Raw genomic sequence first — 18,492 nt, 5'->3', positions numbered from 1 at the left:
AGCTGGCTGTTTAATTTCAAAATATTAATGGACTTCTAAACTATTCCATATTGCATTAACTGGCTCTTTGCTACGAGGAGTTGACTGACTTATTAGAAAAATTGACAAAACCCATCCCCATCTGCCTCCTCCTACACTTCCAAAGTATTCTTCTGGGACATCTGGCTTTTAGTGTTCTTTTCAAGCTACGTCCCAGTTGTTGCAGACATTTTCTTTGCTCAGTTTTCTTTAGTTATCCCCATGGAAATTACAGAGGTGGCCCGCCAGCCACAATCCATGATTTGATGTCATGAACCTTGACCTTTCTGGCTTTCTCAAGTATACTTTTTCAGCATAAAGACTCAATTTGGATAGAGGCATCCAGTTCATTTCAGCTGATATTTCCTTCTATTAGAAGACTAGAGGCATGTTTAACAACCAAATCCCCTCCTTTTTGAATTCCACCTACGGATTTCTGTATTTGTGATCTAATTTGCAGTTTCCTTTCCTCCTCGTCTTAGAGAAATTTAGGTTGCCTCAGACACAAGAGCATTTTTTGAACCACGTCTACAGTATAATGTAGACCCCTCCCCACTGGCTTTTAATGTCTGAGACTCTCCTTGTAGAAGGTATGCACAGATTATTTATAAACTCCAAATGTTTTGGACAGATATATTTTGACACCGTGCACAAAAAAATCCTTCAGACATCACATATGACACAGAGGTGTTGTTAGGACTATGTCACAATGCAGCAGAGCAACTGAAGTAGATGCAAGATCAAGATGCATCAGAGCACTTACAGGTCCCTGCAGCGTGCGTTTACCACAATTCAGATGTCCCACTTGGGATCTGGACTCTGTCCTTCTTGAAATACAATGACTTTCCTGACATCTCTGAGACTGGGCAGTTTCCACAGCAATCAGTTTTATTACCTTGCAGAGTTAAGTAAAGTTAAGTAAATCTTAAACTGGTTGATATTGGATTTAAGATAATCTTTTAATAAGCACATCAGCTCGGTTCCCAAGCTTGTGCTCTAGCATGTAAGAACGATCTCTTTTTTTTCTTTGCTTGTATTTCATCTTGGCTGGTTTATTGCAGCGTATCTTGGAGGTCCTTGAGTAGGACCAGTATTTCCATTAAAACTGATTCTAAATTCATCTGCCAGGACTTAAAAACCGACTAAAACCATTCACGTATTACATTAATAATGAGATCACTACATTGGAAGATGCAGACAGATAAGATTTTGCTGCATTCTCAATGAAAGTACAGCTGTCAAGATAAAAATCATATTTAAAAAATATTCCTGAGTTACTGATATTACTTTAGATGACTAAAACAGAAGAGAAAGTTAATAATCAAATGTACTGTAGAATATACTGTTTGGACATTTTTTATATTTTATAGGACTAGGATGATGATGAAATTAGGTGGGTCGTCCATTTTTGCTCCCTACTTGGTTCTAATCCTATTTAATTTTTGCTAAGACTTCAAATTATCAAGTTGTCTTAGTTTTGAAGCTCTGTCAGGTGAATACTAAAAAAAAATACTAATTCACATTGAAAACTGAAGTAAAACGACCACTCACAATTGGTTCTCAAACCTTTCTCCTGACTTTAATCAACATGAGAAATGGGAAGATACATACTTTTTTTCAGCTGTAACCCAAAACTACAAAATATTCACCTGTTTTCCACCACTTTGGAGGGCAAATTAGAGCATTACTAAAATATACTCTGTTATATTATACAGAAAAAGTTTAAAGGTTTGCATTGTATCTGCATAATGTGTGTCTCGTTACGTGCTTGCACTGACAGAACATGACGTTGGTGATGCTGGACTGGGATGGTAAGTTAGTTAGCTGCCGTTGAAGTTTAAGAAAACAAACAAAAATAAACCACGTTTATGATATATCTGCAGGTGCTCTTTTGAACCAGGAGACTCATCCTACGGTTTTAACAAGGCAGCACTGGCATTGCCTGCAATTCCTGCAGCCTTCATCAGCATTGCCACTCTGCCTGCCACAGAGCATGATTTTGGGCTAAAAAATATAAAAAGAGAATTGAGTAGAACCATGTAATGAAGTCAACTGATGAGTGAAACAGTGAAATTGAGAGGTAGACAGGTATTAAGGAGTTGCTGAGCACTAGGAAGGTGCCTGGAAGTTAACTTGGCAGGACAGAGCAATGTTGTTACTGTTCCTGAGGACCTCTGTGCCACTGCATGGCCCTTGTCAGTGCAGACAGGTCAACAAAAAAAAAAAACCACACACACCACATCACCACATTGCTCAGCTGCTAACCATGACTGTACTGCTGGATGAATATTGTGCAACATAATTCTGGATGTCAAGGATGAAAGCAAATCAAGTACCCAAGATGAGAAGAGGGAAAGACTTTGGGTAAAATGGGCTGACTAAGTTAAATGAAAGTGATTGAAAGCAGAAAATGTAATTGCAGTTTAAACCAAGACACAGGGAATTTTGATTTAAATTATTGATTTTAATCCTTACTTTTTCATCTGTGTTCCTTGATTTGTTGATTCCCATAGGTTGGGAATGCTCTGACAAGCTGATTTGAAGCTAATTATAGTCTGCACTAAAATTATGATTTCTTTTTGTTAACCAGGCAAATACACTATATACATATTTAAGTATTGTCAGTATATTATTTTCAGATTCTGCTAGACAATGGCAAATGATGACTTATTTAACAGATAATTAACTTTTCCTGGTGATTTGTGTCAAGTCACTTTATGATGACGTTTTTGGGGATTCAATTAAATTGCAGAAATTGTGCATTTTGAAATTAACTTGGTTAGTAAAGGCAAAAACACTCAACTGCAAGAAAAAGCTAATGGAACTCACTAAGTAATCCATTCCTTCTCTTTGAGGATCCTTATCTCTTCATGACGTAGGTGTTACAGAAACAATTCTTTTGATCCAAACAGTTGGAAATGTTTTCAACTCGACTCTAGAGGCTATCTCATAATTTGACTGCATGGGGATTCCTGCCCCCTGAGTCAATGTTGTTTTCATGGTCTATAGTGAAAGACTTAAGTGCTCAATCTATTTAATTTATTGAAAGGGAGGTTAAAAGATAAAATAAATGATCACTGCATAGCACTACTGAAGAGGAAAGATTTTACAGACCACTTGGCTCTTAAAAGCTAGCAGAAACTTATAATTTTCTCAGAAAATGAAATTGGACAATTTCAGACTTAAAAAAGGCATAATCTTTTTAAATAGTAAAATAATTATCCTCTGAAGAGTGTAATGAATTCTCCACTCTGTGACATTTTAATTCTAGGTTCATAGTTTTTGTAAATACATTTATTAAAGTAACGCTATAGATCAAAATTGAAATTTAGTCTGATGTAGAAATGTAGAGGATCTGGGAAGGCTCAGACAAGGTGATCAAAGGTGGCCTTCCTGGCTTCAAACTTGGAAATGGTGGGTGGCTTCTTTTAGCTACTGCCTTAAAAAGTGCAGTCTGCATGGTAAATGTGAAGAGAAACTTCCAGCATGACAAGACTACGTGCTGCCACTGTATTGCAATGCTATTGCCTTAACAGACTTGCAAGTTCCCCAGTTTTAAGGTGCATACTACATTTAAGACAGATATTCCCACGAGTGAATTGCTAGTTGGCTCAGTGGTCTCCTGCCAGCCACAGAAATGCAGCTGAACTCACCTATGCAATCTGAACTCATTTTCCCATCCTGGTAATTATTTTGTGATGTTCTTAGTGCAGTCGCACCCATTTCTTGACAAAACATGTGTTTTTCAGTAACTTGAGGATTCCAGAGACAGTCTGGAATATTAGCTTTCTTTTGGAATCAGCACTTCTTGCCAGGAAGATGGCTGAGCTTTCTGATCTGCACTCATGATGCCATCAGTATCCCATCTCAGTGTCTCTGCTTCTGGTCACAGCCAGCTTTTCCGTTAATGCAGCAAAGAATATGTCTGGGGGCATGAGATTCCTCTGAACAAGGTTGCCATTGGCAAGTCTGTGATTTAGATTAAGACAGACTTCCACAAAAGCAAGCTATGAGTATAGCTATATATAATATGAAAGCTATATATAATATGTAAAAGCAAGCTATGAAATATCAACAAACAGAGCAGCTTCTGCTTCCTATCTGTTCCATCAGGAAAATATTCAGGATTACACCAAGAAAACAGTTGTTAAAAAGTTTAAAAAATACTAATGTTTTTCTAGCTTCCACACTCCTCTTGCCAAAAAAGGAGGCTAAGAGGTATAAGATCCAAGCCATTCTCCTCCTAAGCGGGAAGATTTAACATTGCTTAATAAAACTACTCAGCACTACTTAGCCTTAGCCCCGGGGCAACACATAAGCGCCGAGTGCAAAGAACTGTATCTCTCTTGCAAAGCCTTCCTTTCTGTCTTTCCCATTTTGCTTCTTTTCTGCAGACAGAACAGCACAATGCAGCCTGAGATGAAGACCTGTCACTCTCCTGCCACAGTCACTTATCATCCAATTCAAATGTTTGCCTCTGTAGACATTTCCAAACAAAGTCTACAGACTGGCATTATTTTAGCTAGAAACTTAACTAGGTAACTCATCTGGCCACTCATTAAACACATCACATACAAAGCCTTCCTCCAAAGGCTGCTGTCTCCTGTTTTCAGCTTTTAATTAAAAACACAACCTTACAGAGGAACAGATCTTACACTCAAAGGCAAAAAGGGTGTCACTGAGCTCAGTGAGACTGGGACACTGGATTTGCTGCAAGCATCCAGAAGAGGCAAACACACTCAACACAGCTGAATTCCACAAATGCAGTTAAAACAGACTCACAGCACCTGAATTTGGCCCATAATATCTAGGCTTAAATTAGCAGCTTCAGAGAAAGCCAGAAAAATACAAAACAAAAGGGCAAAGCAGCAATGCTGTTTAGATGCTGAGATTTTACAAACCCAGCAGCAGATAAGCACAGATGCTGCTGACAATCTTCCTCCTCATGCAGGGTGTGTGCCTTTGCACTGAACGGGGCAATGCCTTTGGGCACCACATGTTCATAAAGCTATTTGGCAGGTGAGCCTTTCTCCTTCTTGCCCAGCAGGGAGGAAACTCAAAGCTCTCTTCCTTGATTTGTCTGTGTCCACACACATGCTGGCATGGCTCCTCCTGGCTTCAGGTAAGCAGAAGTGTTTCCCTGTGCAGGTCCCACTTGCTCTTGACATGGCACAGGTTCCCTCCTCCTCCTCTTCGAGGAAAACCAACTGCAGCCTCAGCACCTTGCTCTACTCCCCTGTGTTGTGCCATGCCAGAGTGGCAGGCAAAGGTCAGAGCCTCCTAGACTCAACGCTATATTGCAAAGAGAAACTGCTTCCCAGCAGCTACAGCTCTCATCTGATCCTCCTTAACTCTCTCTTATTAAACTGGCCTTAAGTGGCTAAATTCATAAGACACTCGTATGCTACCTCCATACCAAATACAGCTCAGTGGTTTGACCAAGATGAGGGTAGGACAAGAGGACAGAAAACCACGACTATGAGAAAACTGGGGAGAAGAAAGGTGGTCTTTGAGGAAATACTACTCTGCAGAACCACCTATTGCTCACTCTCTCTCCTCTGCCTGTTACCATAGTGTTCAAGATCCTCCACAGAGAATTGGCTGGCAAATAGGTGGCTTTTACCTGGATTTCTCTATATGCCTGGGCAGTCAGCCATGAGAACAAAAGACATCACTCATTTCCATTAGTGGCTGGCAATGAGAATGCATCCCCTTCTTCTGGATGTAGACTTTACTGTAGTGATCTAGTCATTTGTGACTGCCAGGGCTTAATTACTGCAGTAACGTGAAACTGCAAAACTTACAAAATGTGAGTATAAAACACAGCCACTGATTGCTCGACTGCAGGCACATCCAAGGCTGTGCTGTCCCAAAGCTCTGCTCCTGCCTGGGTGGAAATGCTCTAGGGACAGGGCAGTGACATGGCCTACGTGTGACGGGGTGAGCCTTCGGGTCAGGCGTTGCACACAATCCACCTGAAGTACACGCTGTCTCACTGCAGCATTATCTTCTTAGGCTCTGAGAAAAATGACATTCTTTTCACACCGATCTCCAAAAGCTTATTGCATGTTTGGATCTCTTCCTAAATGGTGAGTCCTAGCCAGCTAAATGCTCAAACCTGTCAGAAGAGCTGGGAGAATCATGTTTCCAGCAAGTTAAATGGAAGTTTTGGGAAGAACACTGTGAGATGCACAATCTGATTAACACAGACGTTCTTTGAAAAATGCAGGGTGTCCCAGAAAGCAACACACCCAGGGAATATGCTGAGGGTCCAACAGGTTTAAAAAGAAACAGGACAAAAGGAATATATGGAATACTTTGCTCCAGCATAAAGCAAAGGTGTGTCTGCATCTGCAGTATTGTGAGTTCTGGTCATCCTCGCTCAAAAGGAATACTAGTGATACTAAAATAACTCAGGGTGATGGAGGTTACTTCACTGGGAAATTTCCATTTTTAAAAGATTGGAAAAATAAGGCTGATTAGCTTGGATGGAAGATGAATTAAAGGAGACAGTACAGGAATGTGAAAATTGCTGTAGAGAGTTACACTGGGCACCACTTGCTAATTTATTCTTGTAAGTCACAAGGAAATATTCAACAAAATTGAAGTTTAAAATAGATTTTAAAAAAAGATTGTGTATAATTAAACTATGTAGAACCTGCAAAACTCACTGCTAAAACATGACAGGAAACACGAGTTTTGAAGGACTCTGAAAGATGATGTCTATTTAACCAGTATGGTAAGAATATCCACAGCCAGCAAGGAAATACATATGGGAAACCTTGCTGGAAAGCCGGGTTCAGTTAGAAAAGCCAGTTACTGCACAGAAGAAAGTTCCAAAACAAAGGCTAACAAATACCATTTGAAGACAGTAACTAGCCTACAGACACATTCTTTGGTTTAGAAGCCATGTGCATTAAAAACACCTACGAATATCCAACAATTTGTATTGGTTTCCAAAGTAAGAGATTCTTTATATTTTCATGTGGACTTGAACACAGCATTACGTATTTATCAATCTTTGCAGTAATACCTCTGAATGTAGATAGGTCAGTGGAAAAAAGAAGCAAAAGGAAACTATTCACTGATTTCCTAAATGCCAGCACTACATTACAACTAAGAATTTATTCTTGCTCATAAATAGCTGGTTTTGCTTTGTTTTTACAAATTACCTTGCTTAGAGGTCCAAGAAGTGGTCTGTGCAACCTCTTTAAGGTCTTTCCTGGCCCCGTCAGTCCACAGGGGAAATATTTTATATTTTTCCTTTCTTCCCACTCTCTCTTCTACTGTTCTCTCATTCTTCTTTTTAGGTTGCTAAAACTTACACTATGCTATTAGAACTCCCATAGAAATGGGACTGAAATCTGTGAAATGCTTCCTTTTTGTTATGCCCCACTGGTTTTCAGTCTAGAATTACTCTTCATTGAGTTGATAAGGACTAAAAAATAATAAAAAAAGCCTTCAGAGAATTTGCTCTTATTTCCACAGCATTCAGTTAAAACACAGAGATGCTCTAATGGAATGGGACTGCTACTTAGCTGGTCTTTGCAGCAACACAGGACTTCAGGAGCTGCAGCTGCTGTACTGGAGACTTTCCACAGCAGTACTCTGTTATTGCCAGCTAGGATTATGTCACTCTAACCTTGGTCAGTGAGGCCTTGGTATGACCTGTTGTAACTCTCACAGAGACAGCTTCCCCAATGTCCATGTTCTCTACCTGTGGATCATGGCTCTTGTTAATGTGTTCAATTAGAGATTTTTTTCTTTAAAACCAAAAGTCCAAATTATTATGACAGCTATAAAGATAGCATTCGATCAGCAGCAAAAGATGACAGGACAAAATTGCAAAATAACATCTCCTGCTGGAGCCAGGTTGATTGTCCTACTCATTGGAAGGAGGGTGTGAGTGTACGAGGCTCGGCACTGTACCTGGGTAAAGATGCATACTGCCTTTCCATCCCTTCAAAGTGGAGATTGTATGAGCTCCCGTCTGGACCTTTTCCAGGAACCTGTGGAGAGAAGAGTAATTAGAGATGAAGATCAATTATGCACCCCAGCTACTAACAATGCATTTCAAAATGATAAGCAGAGAACACATGATGCTTCAACATGCCAAAATCAACAAAAGAAAGGCAGGAGCTCAAAGAAGCTCCAAATCCTATACATAATCTTATCACTGCTAACAAGAAAGGCTTTTGTATCAAAGAGCTGTTTAGAACAGGTACAATCTTCAGAGACTTCTCCTTGTCTGCATGCTAGCTGGGATACTGTCTCACCTTTCCTGGCTGGCCTTCCTCCTAGAATTCAGTAACAAGAGGAGCTAATTTAATTAAGTAAGCATACTCCTGATTTCTGCAGCATAACTTATTGAGTCAAAGCTAGCATTTTAGTACCAAGTTTGCTGTTTTTCTTTCACTTGTGTGATTTGCTCAAGTATAAAACATGATATAAACAGACATTGCTTTCATCCTTAACACGCATCCAGAAACTTCTCCTAACACCACTGCAAAGCTAAGAATCCAACTGGGAGTTAAGTGCATTTGTCATGCTCTGGTGCCATTTCAAAAGTGAAGCATTAGTGTACTCAGTCAAAATGCCAGCTCGCTACTTGGTTTGTTTTCAAGATGGCAACTGGAGTTGGCCGGAGAGCACTATTCTATCAGGAAGGCTCCAACTGGGGTACAAAATGGTGAACTCCAATGCTTTTAGCACACAGGAGCTCTCCCAATTTCACTCACTCAATGCCTGCTGATGGCCCAAAGTGTTAAGAGCCTTGTTAAAATGGAGCTATTAGTCTTTTCCTCCATAAATGCAGGAGGCTCTGACTGCATTCAGTGTTTCCTACATTAGTATGTATTCCTATTCCGGTGCTGCTAGAATCAGCAGTTTTATAAAGCAATATACTAAGAGGCCATTTAAAATCCCCTTCCTCTTTTACAGATTAATGGCAGAAAGGAAGATTTAATGTCTTTTTCAAACATTTTTAACAATTCATTAAAAAGAAAAGAATAAATCACATGAAGCTTTCTGCAAATGCCTGATTATAGAGAAACAAACAAAAATTAACATTTTGCACGTTCCACAGGTTAGAGTACATTTCTGTTAGCCTTGTGATTTATGTATAATATGTCATTTTTACTGAGGAGATTTAAAAGCTTCTACAACGGGACAGGTTGTGCACTCAGGTGTAGTAGGTCTTATCTACTTTTACACAGCATATTCATGTACAATCTCTCTAGTATGGACCCATTACATAAGACAAGTGCAATGCAAACAGAGGCATAATTCCTAGCAAAGCACAGGAATTATGCTAGACAAATACCATTATGCGCCTTACCACTCACTGAGCATCCAAGACACTCCTAAGTGAAAAAAATATTTATTACAGGCCTCTTGCTAATTCCCCTTTATCTGAGGCAAAACAGAAAGGAATCCTCGTGGCCACAAGAAATAACCACCTCTGATTGGAAATGACCCCTACGTTAGCAGTGCCTGATTTTGGACGAGTGAAAAGTAACAGTAATTGCCCTACATTTCAAAAGGAGGGCAGCAGTCTAAAATGATCATTCATTCATTTTTTTCTACCAGTAAAAGTGACACGTAGAGAGAATTTGCACAGATAGATGCACTCAGGCTGAGAGTCAGAGCTGCTTTGGCTGTTCTCACACTGCTAATTTGATCAGGTTGGTAATTTCCCTTAATTCATCAGGTACAGTGGTGAGGGAGGAACCTCCCAGTTTCTCCTGTTTATGAAGAAGAATGAAGAAGGAAAAAAAACTGAACGTGTAATTTAGTTTGCTCAGCAAAAAAGCCATGTAGAATACAGTCTACCTGCATGGCAGTAGATATGTTATTAATTATGCTCAGAGGCAAGATGTTTATGAGCTAAATGATGTGCCAGGTAACTGACTGTGCACTCGGGATGCCGTGCAAGCTTCACAGTGATTACTTTCACACCTACCATGAGTAGCAGGAGCCAGTCAATGTGCAGTAACAGGAACAGATTTAGAATTATGTCAGTGCTCAATAGCGATCCCAAAACTTACACCAGTCACCAGAAAGTAAGAAATATTTATATCACAAGGCCTTTTTACAGCCCGAAAATACCCCTTTTCTGATGGTTTCCTACAGACCAAATAGAAGGAGGTCCCCCCTGCCAGTTCTGTTTGTATATACGACTCGAGAGCCAGTTGCCATAGAAACTCCCTGGCGGTGGATACCATTTTGCTAATTTGGTTCCATCGAGCTGCTCAGTCTCCCCATCCTGTATAAACCCCTCAACGCACTGGAAAAGCAAGCTCCGGCTCTCTATTGCTAATTAAAGACTCAGACATTTCTTCTCCTTTCCTTTCCCCATCTGTCCACGCAGCAGTAAAAACGTAGCATCGCTCAGCCAAAGCAAAATGGTGCCTGAAATAAAATACTACCCTGACGAAGAGGGAAGTTGTGAAAACGGAACAATTATGGACACAATTATTTGCTCTTCAGAACGAGTCAAAGCAATGGCTCCTTGCTGCCTTCACAACAAACCAAGCTAAGAATTGGCATTACTAATTAGCAAAATATTCCAGTTTGCCCTCCTTCCCCCAGACAGGGAACACACAGCTGGCCTCAGGACAGGTACATGTATTTTAATGGTATATTTAATAATTGCCAGGTACTTAGGCGAGTAAACAAGAACCCTAACAAACAGGATTAAAAACTGGCTGTTCCACCCAAGGCAAAGGGATGTTGACCACGTGGTGCCCAGCAAGGCGCGAGAGCTGACGGAAGACGCAATGTTCGGCTGAGTCCCTGCCAGAGGCTTGAGATCAACTCTCCAGCCAGCACAAAGAGAACACAACGGCAGATTAAATGCATGTTTCACAAATGTACGGTAATGCACAACACTAAGAATGATTGGAAACACGCATCTGTATTTTTTCAGGGTTTAAATTAACTACATCAACTTAAAAAAAGAGCCATCATTAAGAAGAAATCATCTTAGCGTAGAGCGGCCTCAAATAACTAACAAGCAAAACATGAATATGCAAAAATAACGGGGGAGAGATAAACACAGAAACAGCCATCATCCCATCAGTGCAATTAAAAGAGCAGCATGCCTAAATTGAGGAAAGGAAATGCCATCTTTACTAAAAAACAACAACAAACAATTCATCAAACTTACTGTTGCAAAGTATCACGGCCAAACCCTTGAATAACTGGGACACTTGAATTAATCCAAAGAAGGAGCACCAGGTTAACAGACAGCTGTAAAGTCTCTGACAGGTTCAAGTCAGCTACAGCCTCAAAGAACGAGCCCTTCTCTGAAAGCGAGCTGCTAGAAACTTTGGCATAAGCAGGCTGCTCTCCTGACTGCCCGCTGGGCAACTGTGCCACTGCCTCCTCTGAAGCACACCACAGTGGCCACACTTGGAGACAAGATACGAGACAAATGGACAAGATATTGCACCCATATATTGTAATGCCTTTCCGGTCAAGTTTTTCTGTGGGGCAGAAAGGCTTTTTTCTAGTTAGATTTTTTTTTTTTTTTTTAATATATATATTCAAATCTCTCTCTCTCTCCAATACTTTCCATTGGTAAATAAAATTTCTGTCATAGAAATACATCACTTCAGGAAAAAAAGTGTGACACCTCTGAGTCTTCAATTAAAACCCTGCCAGTCCCCAGCAGCTGGGGGAATGCAGATAGGAGAGCAGTGCAGGCACTGTGCCCTGCCTTCTGCATCCTCAGGCATCATCAGGGGACTAACGTGAAGGAATAGAAGGAGAGCAGGCCTGCGGCTCCCCTCATCTCCAGGACAAACGGAATCCACGTTTGTTTCAAGACAGAAAACTGTAAATTCTTTATTTCACATTCAGATCCCAAACAGACAGAAAGAAAAAATAGCTATAAAGAAAAAGAGAAAACAAGACAAAAGCTGTGCAGGTGTCAGTGCAATCTATGTCAAATACGCTAACTGCAAGGTACTTCAGAGGAGTCTTCTGATACAAGGAAATGATAAGCTAACAGCAAGTATCTCAAACCTGCTAATTCTCCCAAGGAAAATTTCCCAGGTCAAAAAGAAAAAGTGAACATGCACATTTAGATCAAACCAGAGAACAAGTGTCTTAGGTAATTCAAGTATTTGCACGTAAATTATATGGTGTGAGTAGAGTATACCTGCAGGCAGGTATCCTGAAATAAGCCTAGGACTTGCCTACTGAAAGGTGCTGGAGTTGCAGAAGAACAATTCTTTACAAGAAGAAAAAGATTTACTTCATATCCTGAAGACTGAGAGTACCTTGAAACATGCACATAAAAGTGCAAGGGGTTGCACTTTTTTTTTTTTTTTTTTTCCCAGGACATGCTGCATCTTGTTACTCCTCACCTGCTTTCCCCTGGCTTTCTCCTGGAGTATTTATTCTAGGCTAAGAGGATAGTCTCCCTTACCTCTTCCGTATGGAGTGAGGCATCTGGGGCTGGACAGCCACTGTGGTATGAACAACTGCAGTGATCTCGTTTAAACTTCATGAAGCTTTACAAAGCCAGAATCAACTCTTTGTGCACCCACCCACAGCTCAAGATGGGAGCTAGCACCCCACAAACGAATACCAGTAGCAGTTCCTTGCCCCTGGCAGTGGAGATAGCATTCAGCATGACTGTGGTTTCACCCGGGGCTCTACCTCCTCTCACGTATTCCCACCTGAGCTACCCGAGCTCCCTGCTCTAGGTCCATCCCAAATTAAGTCAGCAGGCTGAAGACCCAAGACCTTGTGTATCGCTCACAAGGAAGAAAGGAATAAAGCAGAGGCATTTTCAGGGTGGCTGTCTCAGAAGGCTGCAGTTATCGATCCCTCTGTCATATGCAGCAGGTATTACTCAGGGCTCTATTGGAAAACTTTGACCATCTTTGCAGAGATCAGTTTGTTAAAAAGTTTGTTTAAAGTTTCCTAACTAGCTATAGGAAAACTGTAGCTCTGCATCAGGAATTTCAGTCTTAAAAAGAAATACATAGGGGTGTAAAGCTTTGTTCATTTTCCGTTTTTATGCTAAACATCTCCTTTGCCCTTTTCATTTTTTTTCTTTTTAACCCCTTACTTTTCCCAGTTCTGAACAGTAAGCCTCCTCCAAACATTTCAATCATCATTAAGATCTGAAACACAACAGTCTGTGTTGCCTTCTACGTAAGTAGCAATACTATAACTTCATACAGCTTGAGCTGATTTTAGCCATACTTTTGTGAACCCAAGGAAAAATACTGCTGACACCACTTAAGTCATGCCTGACTTACCTAAAATTACAGGAGATCAGGAAGAGCTTATGAAGATAAGGAAGCTGGGACTCCCTAAGTTTTTTTTTTTTTTTTTTACTGTGTATGTTCAGAAACGTCACCGGAGCTTGTGCATTCTGGTTTTCTCTCCATAAGAAATGGCACAACACCACTGCTCTGTTTTATATGACTGACAAGCACTAAAAGACATGATCCAGCCCAGGAAGCCTGCAGAGTGAGGCATGTGTTCTGCCATCACCCAAGTGCTTTGAAAATCCCACCCAGTAGTGCCTTTTGCCTGCAAACCTGTGTATAAACATGGCACATAGTACCGTTGCATTGCTTAGCACATTTTTCAATAGTCTTGTGATCATCTGTTAAAGGACTTGATTCAGATGCTGGTTTGACCTCTGTTCTCAAAGCTCTTCTTTTGTCTGTGAGCGTTTCTAATCACATGGGTTGAGATTCAGCATGCCAAAAAGAGCCATGGTATAACGGAATTTGCCCTTTAACCTTCAGGTCTCCCCTCTGCTGAGACACAGTTGGTTTTTGTTTTCAATTAAGTGCAAACTGAAGAAAAAAACTGAGAGGTAAAAGTGGATTTGTTCCCCACCCTGGTCTCAAAGTTTCACACACAGGTGAAGTATCAAATATATCCATTTTATTTTTTGCATTTCAATAGTCTGCCTGGATCTAGGGATTGCCAGTGGAATTTAAGAGGATGATTTGACTCACTAAGACTTTCTTTAGCTATTAAAACAGAGGTGGGTTATGTAAGGCAGTGAACTGCATGTTCCATGTGAAATGGATGAAGTTGATAGAAAGGGTCTTCTTAATTGCTTGCTGCTATGATATCCTAATTATCCCACCCTTCAAGACCTCCAGCATTTCCAGAGAAAACATGTTTTCCTCCATCCAGCTTTTTTATGTTTTGCATCAAAAGGTAAAAATTAAAAATTCTAGCAGTGTTCACAATTCAAAAGAATTTTCCTGATGTTTTCCTTACATACACAAAGAGGGATGTATTTTGCTTTCCTGGTTTTGCAATGAAAGTTGAAACAGTGATTTTGCGTTATTATAACACTCATCATTTCTCCCTCTAATTTGGATGGTTTTTAATAAAGCTCCATTGATTCCACCGAAAGAAATCCCTCCTGGCAAAAGCAGAACACACACGCTGATTGCTAAATATGCAGCAATTATCATATTCAGCAGCACACTTTAATATCTTATTTATAGATGTATCTATCTATAATTTGCTTTAATTAAGTTGCATTGATTTTAATGACAGAAGCAGTCCTCAAAGAGGAGTCTAATGTTATACGAGCCCATCAGTACTGCTTTACTATTGTTTAGATATAAGGCAGAACCTTTAATGCTTCTTTTCGATACTCTTAGCGGTGCTTTTCCTCATTAAGTGGCTGCAATGGCAAACCAAGAAATGTTCCATAGGAACCCTCAAAACCACCTCCACTGGACAGAGAAGACTTTCAGCTTCCCTGTTACATACTTAATTTCCACACAGGACAGTTTTCAAAACTAGGGAAGGAAGCAATGCATTCCCAGCACTGCAGGTCCTGAGAAACCTTATAGTTCTGTTCCCTCTCCATCTTAAAGATGTCTTGGGAATATAGTTGTAAGAACTCCTCAAATCATGGTCCGATGCCTTGAAAGTTTGTTTTGGGTAGTCTGACAACTAATTTAAACTTTTTTATTATTTTGTCAAAAGAAAATACAGGGTATTTTGGAAGGTGAACCAACAAATTGCTGTGGGTGCCACTTCACTGCCCAAGTCATGATCTCACAGACTTTTAAAGTTCTGTTTTCTGGGCTCAGTCATAGGAAATGTTGAGCCTTCCTTCCCTTGAGCACATGCACACACTCACTTCTAAGCATTTGGTACAATTGTCTGATATTGAGATTACTCCATAAAACACTTGATGCTATTAGAACTGTGGCTAACTGTCAAAGAGCATCGTCAAGAGCTAAAGAAAGGTATTGCTGCAGTCCTAGCAGAGTCTCACAGCCTTGGTTTCTGCTGGGTGCTATCACATACCTTGGCCCTGATTCAGGAAAGCATGCTAAATACTGTTGATAGTGGTTTGTTTTAATTTCAATAGCACTTGATTCTTCTTGGAGGAATTCCCAAAGCTGACATACACCTGCATCTCTCACTGGCTCTCTCTCCTTTTTGGGTGAAAATACACAGGGAAAACGTCAGTATCTCTGTATCCTCTACGTGTCTTTACACACTTGAGCACAGCATTCTAGTGATGATGAATTTGGCATGTACATCTCTGAAGTAACCCCGTAAGGTATTACTGGTTCACATCAATTGAGGATCTATCTCAGACATTATTGAGTAGCTTTGTAACATTAGTTATGCAGATCTTAATGTATCATTCACTGTTGGTATTTTTTTTTCTAACATGAAAAATAAGTGCTGGCTTTTTAAATCACTGCCTTTTGGAATATATCAGCACTAATTTTATAAGAATTGTTCATGTTAAAATGCAAGGGCATGATCTCAAAGGAGAAGCGCCAAAATAGTTATGCAAGTACATTTTCAGTTTCTGGTCATCATTTTTCATTCACTGATTATTGCTTAAGTGTTGATTAATAGTTATGTTCATGCTGCTAGAATGCATTTCCCTTGGGAGAGAAAAACATCCTTGTCTAAAAGAAAAAAAGAGACAGTAATCAAACCATCCTTCATCTTCCCCATAAGAAACACAGACGCACACTGCAGAGTTACTGATGATCTTGGCTGTGCTGGTGAGTAGTTTTGAAAATTTTCACTTAGAAAATCAGTTGTATGATGGCTGAACAATACTTGGTCAGTCAAGATTGCTAGGCAATTAAATGTTCCCCTTCTATCTCTAAACACACACACACACACACATATATACACAGATGTACATATTTACAGTCTTGTCCCTTCTTCCTATGCAATAAGCACCAGAAGCACTGATGACAGCAGTGCTCCATGCTGGAATTAAGCAAGGCTGATTATCTCAGGATGATTTAGTTCTCCTCACTGATGTCCTACCTCTTGTTCAAGGAGGTGAAACTAATGGTTTAGATTTAGAGAGAGGAAAATTCTCTATAAAGGCAATAGACTGAGGGAAATACAAACACAGATGGGAACTTTAAAAGGGAAACAGGCTGTTCCCATAACAGTTTAAAAACATGGCAATTGCCTTAGCTCAGTAGAAAACAAGCTCTCAGCATTTGCTGTATCTCACAACAGAAAGCAGAGAGAAAATAGCAGAGATGGAGGTGAAGCCAAAACTGCACAGCCCCACAAAGATAATATTCTGCTTTCTGAACCTTAGCTCCGTGATCCCTGAACCCTGGTGCAGGAGGACTATGGTTTCCTCTGACCATGCAAAATGAGATCATTTCCTGGCCTGTGTCCTTCTCTGTGGGTGGCTTCTTTTTCCATTAGTCGTCTAATATGTTTTGGTTAATTTTACCTCTTAATTGTCTTTAATGAGCACCAGATTTGCGACACCCTCACTTGCAAACCTATTCTCAGAGTACAGGGGCAAACAGAGGCCCTTGAGCTGAGCGCAAAACTTAAAAGCAGCAAAACAACAAAAAAACTCAGCACGCACCGGCATTGATTCTCCAACTACAAGGGGGCATTTCAATTGCTCTTCCACTGAACCAGGCCAATGCAATTAATTTCTTCCCAGCTACCAGACAGAATAATTTAACTTTTCACTGAGATACACTTGTGATGCAATATAGAGCATACATTAAAAAACGTTTTCACATGTATGTATTAAGTGGCTCTCTCCTAGTTTCTACAATACCATGCACCGCTCCTTCTCCCCCGCCTCAAAGGGAACTCTGCCTTAGCCTCTCTTTGAAACTAAGCTGCTTCTTGTTCCTCCCAGTCTTGCATTCTTTGCTTCTCTTCTCACTGTAATTAGTTTACAAGACTACTTATCCAGATGATTACTGCTTTTAAATGACAGTCGTCTTTTCTTTTACTCCAGTTCATTGTTGTGTATCATTTTGTCTTGCTATCTGAATCCCAGTTCTCTAAAGCATTTTCTCATTATGTTATCTCCTGATATAAGGCATTTTGAAATACTTCATGAGAGACACTGTATGAAGTAAATTGAATTGAATTTTCTCTCCAAGTCAGGGGCTTTCAGCATCTCTCTCTAGCTAAGTCAGCAGAGTTCTTGGCACCAGTGCCAGGGTGTAATGGCCACTCTGTGCAGCACAGATATGAGCTTGTATTCTTTTTAGGGAAAATGAAATGACAGTGTCAGAACCTGGAAAGCAAACAGGGGACAGATCAATATTTCCACTTATGCTGAGGATGGCAAATGAAAACGTTTGGGGTATTTTTGAGGTTTTTAACATATACATCAAGATAATGCCATTTTGCTGCATCTACCTACAGCTGGTGTTGGTGCTGAATGCATACATGGGGGGTATGTGCATGTGTGTCTGGGAAGGAAAGAGGGAGGGGAAGGGGGAAATAGCAGGGCACAGAACTAAATTGCAGAGCAAGTAGTGGAAAAAGACAGTGAAAAGCTTCCTGCAGGCAGGCAGCTTCACAGGGGAGAGAGAGCCTTTCATTGTCTATAAAATCATGCCTTGCTGGAGGTCCTCAAGAGTGGAAGGGGTAGCGCCTAGAGGCAGTAAACCTCTCACTGTTGTATTATTACATTCTAAACACTTAGCCACTGTACAAACCAGCACACTGCTGCAAGAGAAGACAAGATAGAAGACGGGGGGGAAAATGAACAAAGGGAAGAAGAGGAAGATGGCAATAAAATTGGGAAACAACCCCCTGCCACACCTCTCCCCAAGAATAGCTCACATCAAAGAAAAAGAGCAGAGTAAATTGTCACGGAGTTAGAAGTTAACCCCAACTCTTTCTATTGTGACTTGACACCACTCTGGAACAGTATTGCTAGAATTTGAATGGTTAGCCTGTAGCACAGGCTATTAAATTCACCTTAATCCTGTTAAACATAGATGCCACTAAAGAGAGGCTCTCTCTCAATGGCATTACGACAAAAGCTGTCCACACCGCAAATTCAATATGGTTAACAAAAAATATAATCCCAAACCTGGATTAATACTGAGCAAACAACATCAGCATAAGCAGGCTTAGAGAGAGGAATTGCTTTCCATATGCTATGGCATCAGGTTCCTCCGGATCTTCAGATACCAGTCTGTAAATGTTACAGACATT

The 18,492-nt window shown here is 40.4% G+C and overlaps 1 protein-coding gene across 1 annotated transcript in view; it reads right to left on the bottom strand.

Moving 5' to 3' along the window:
* PARD3B (par-3 family cell polarity regulator beta) overlaps window positions 1–18,492 on the bottom strand; it is a 402,224-nt gene that overhangs the window by 22,175 nt on the left and 361,557 nt on the right. Inside the window, exon 23 of the mRNA XM_035330820.1 lies at window positions 7,948–8,027. Coding sequence (XP_035186711.1) covers window positions 7,948–8,027 — 80 coding nt within the window. The remainder of the gene's footprint in view (window positions 1–7,947; window positions 8,028–18,492) is intronic.

Source organism: Oxyura jamaicensis, chromosome 7 (assembly GCF_011077185.1).
Source record: "Oxyura jamaicensis isolate SHBP4307 breed ruddy duck chromosome 7, BPBGC_Ojam_1.0, whole genome shotgun sequence".
NCBI lineage: Eukaryota > Metazoa > Chordata > Aves > Anseriformes > Anatidae > Oxyura > Oxyura jamaicensis.
Note: the sequence above shows the minus strand (reverse complement) of the source record. Positions and strands in the feature narration are given on the sequence as shown.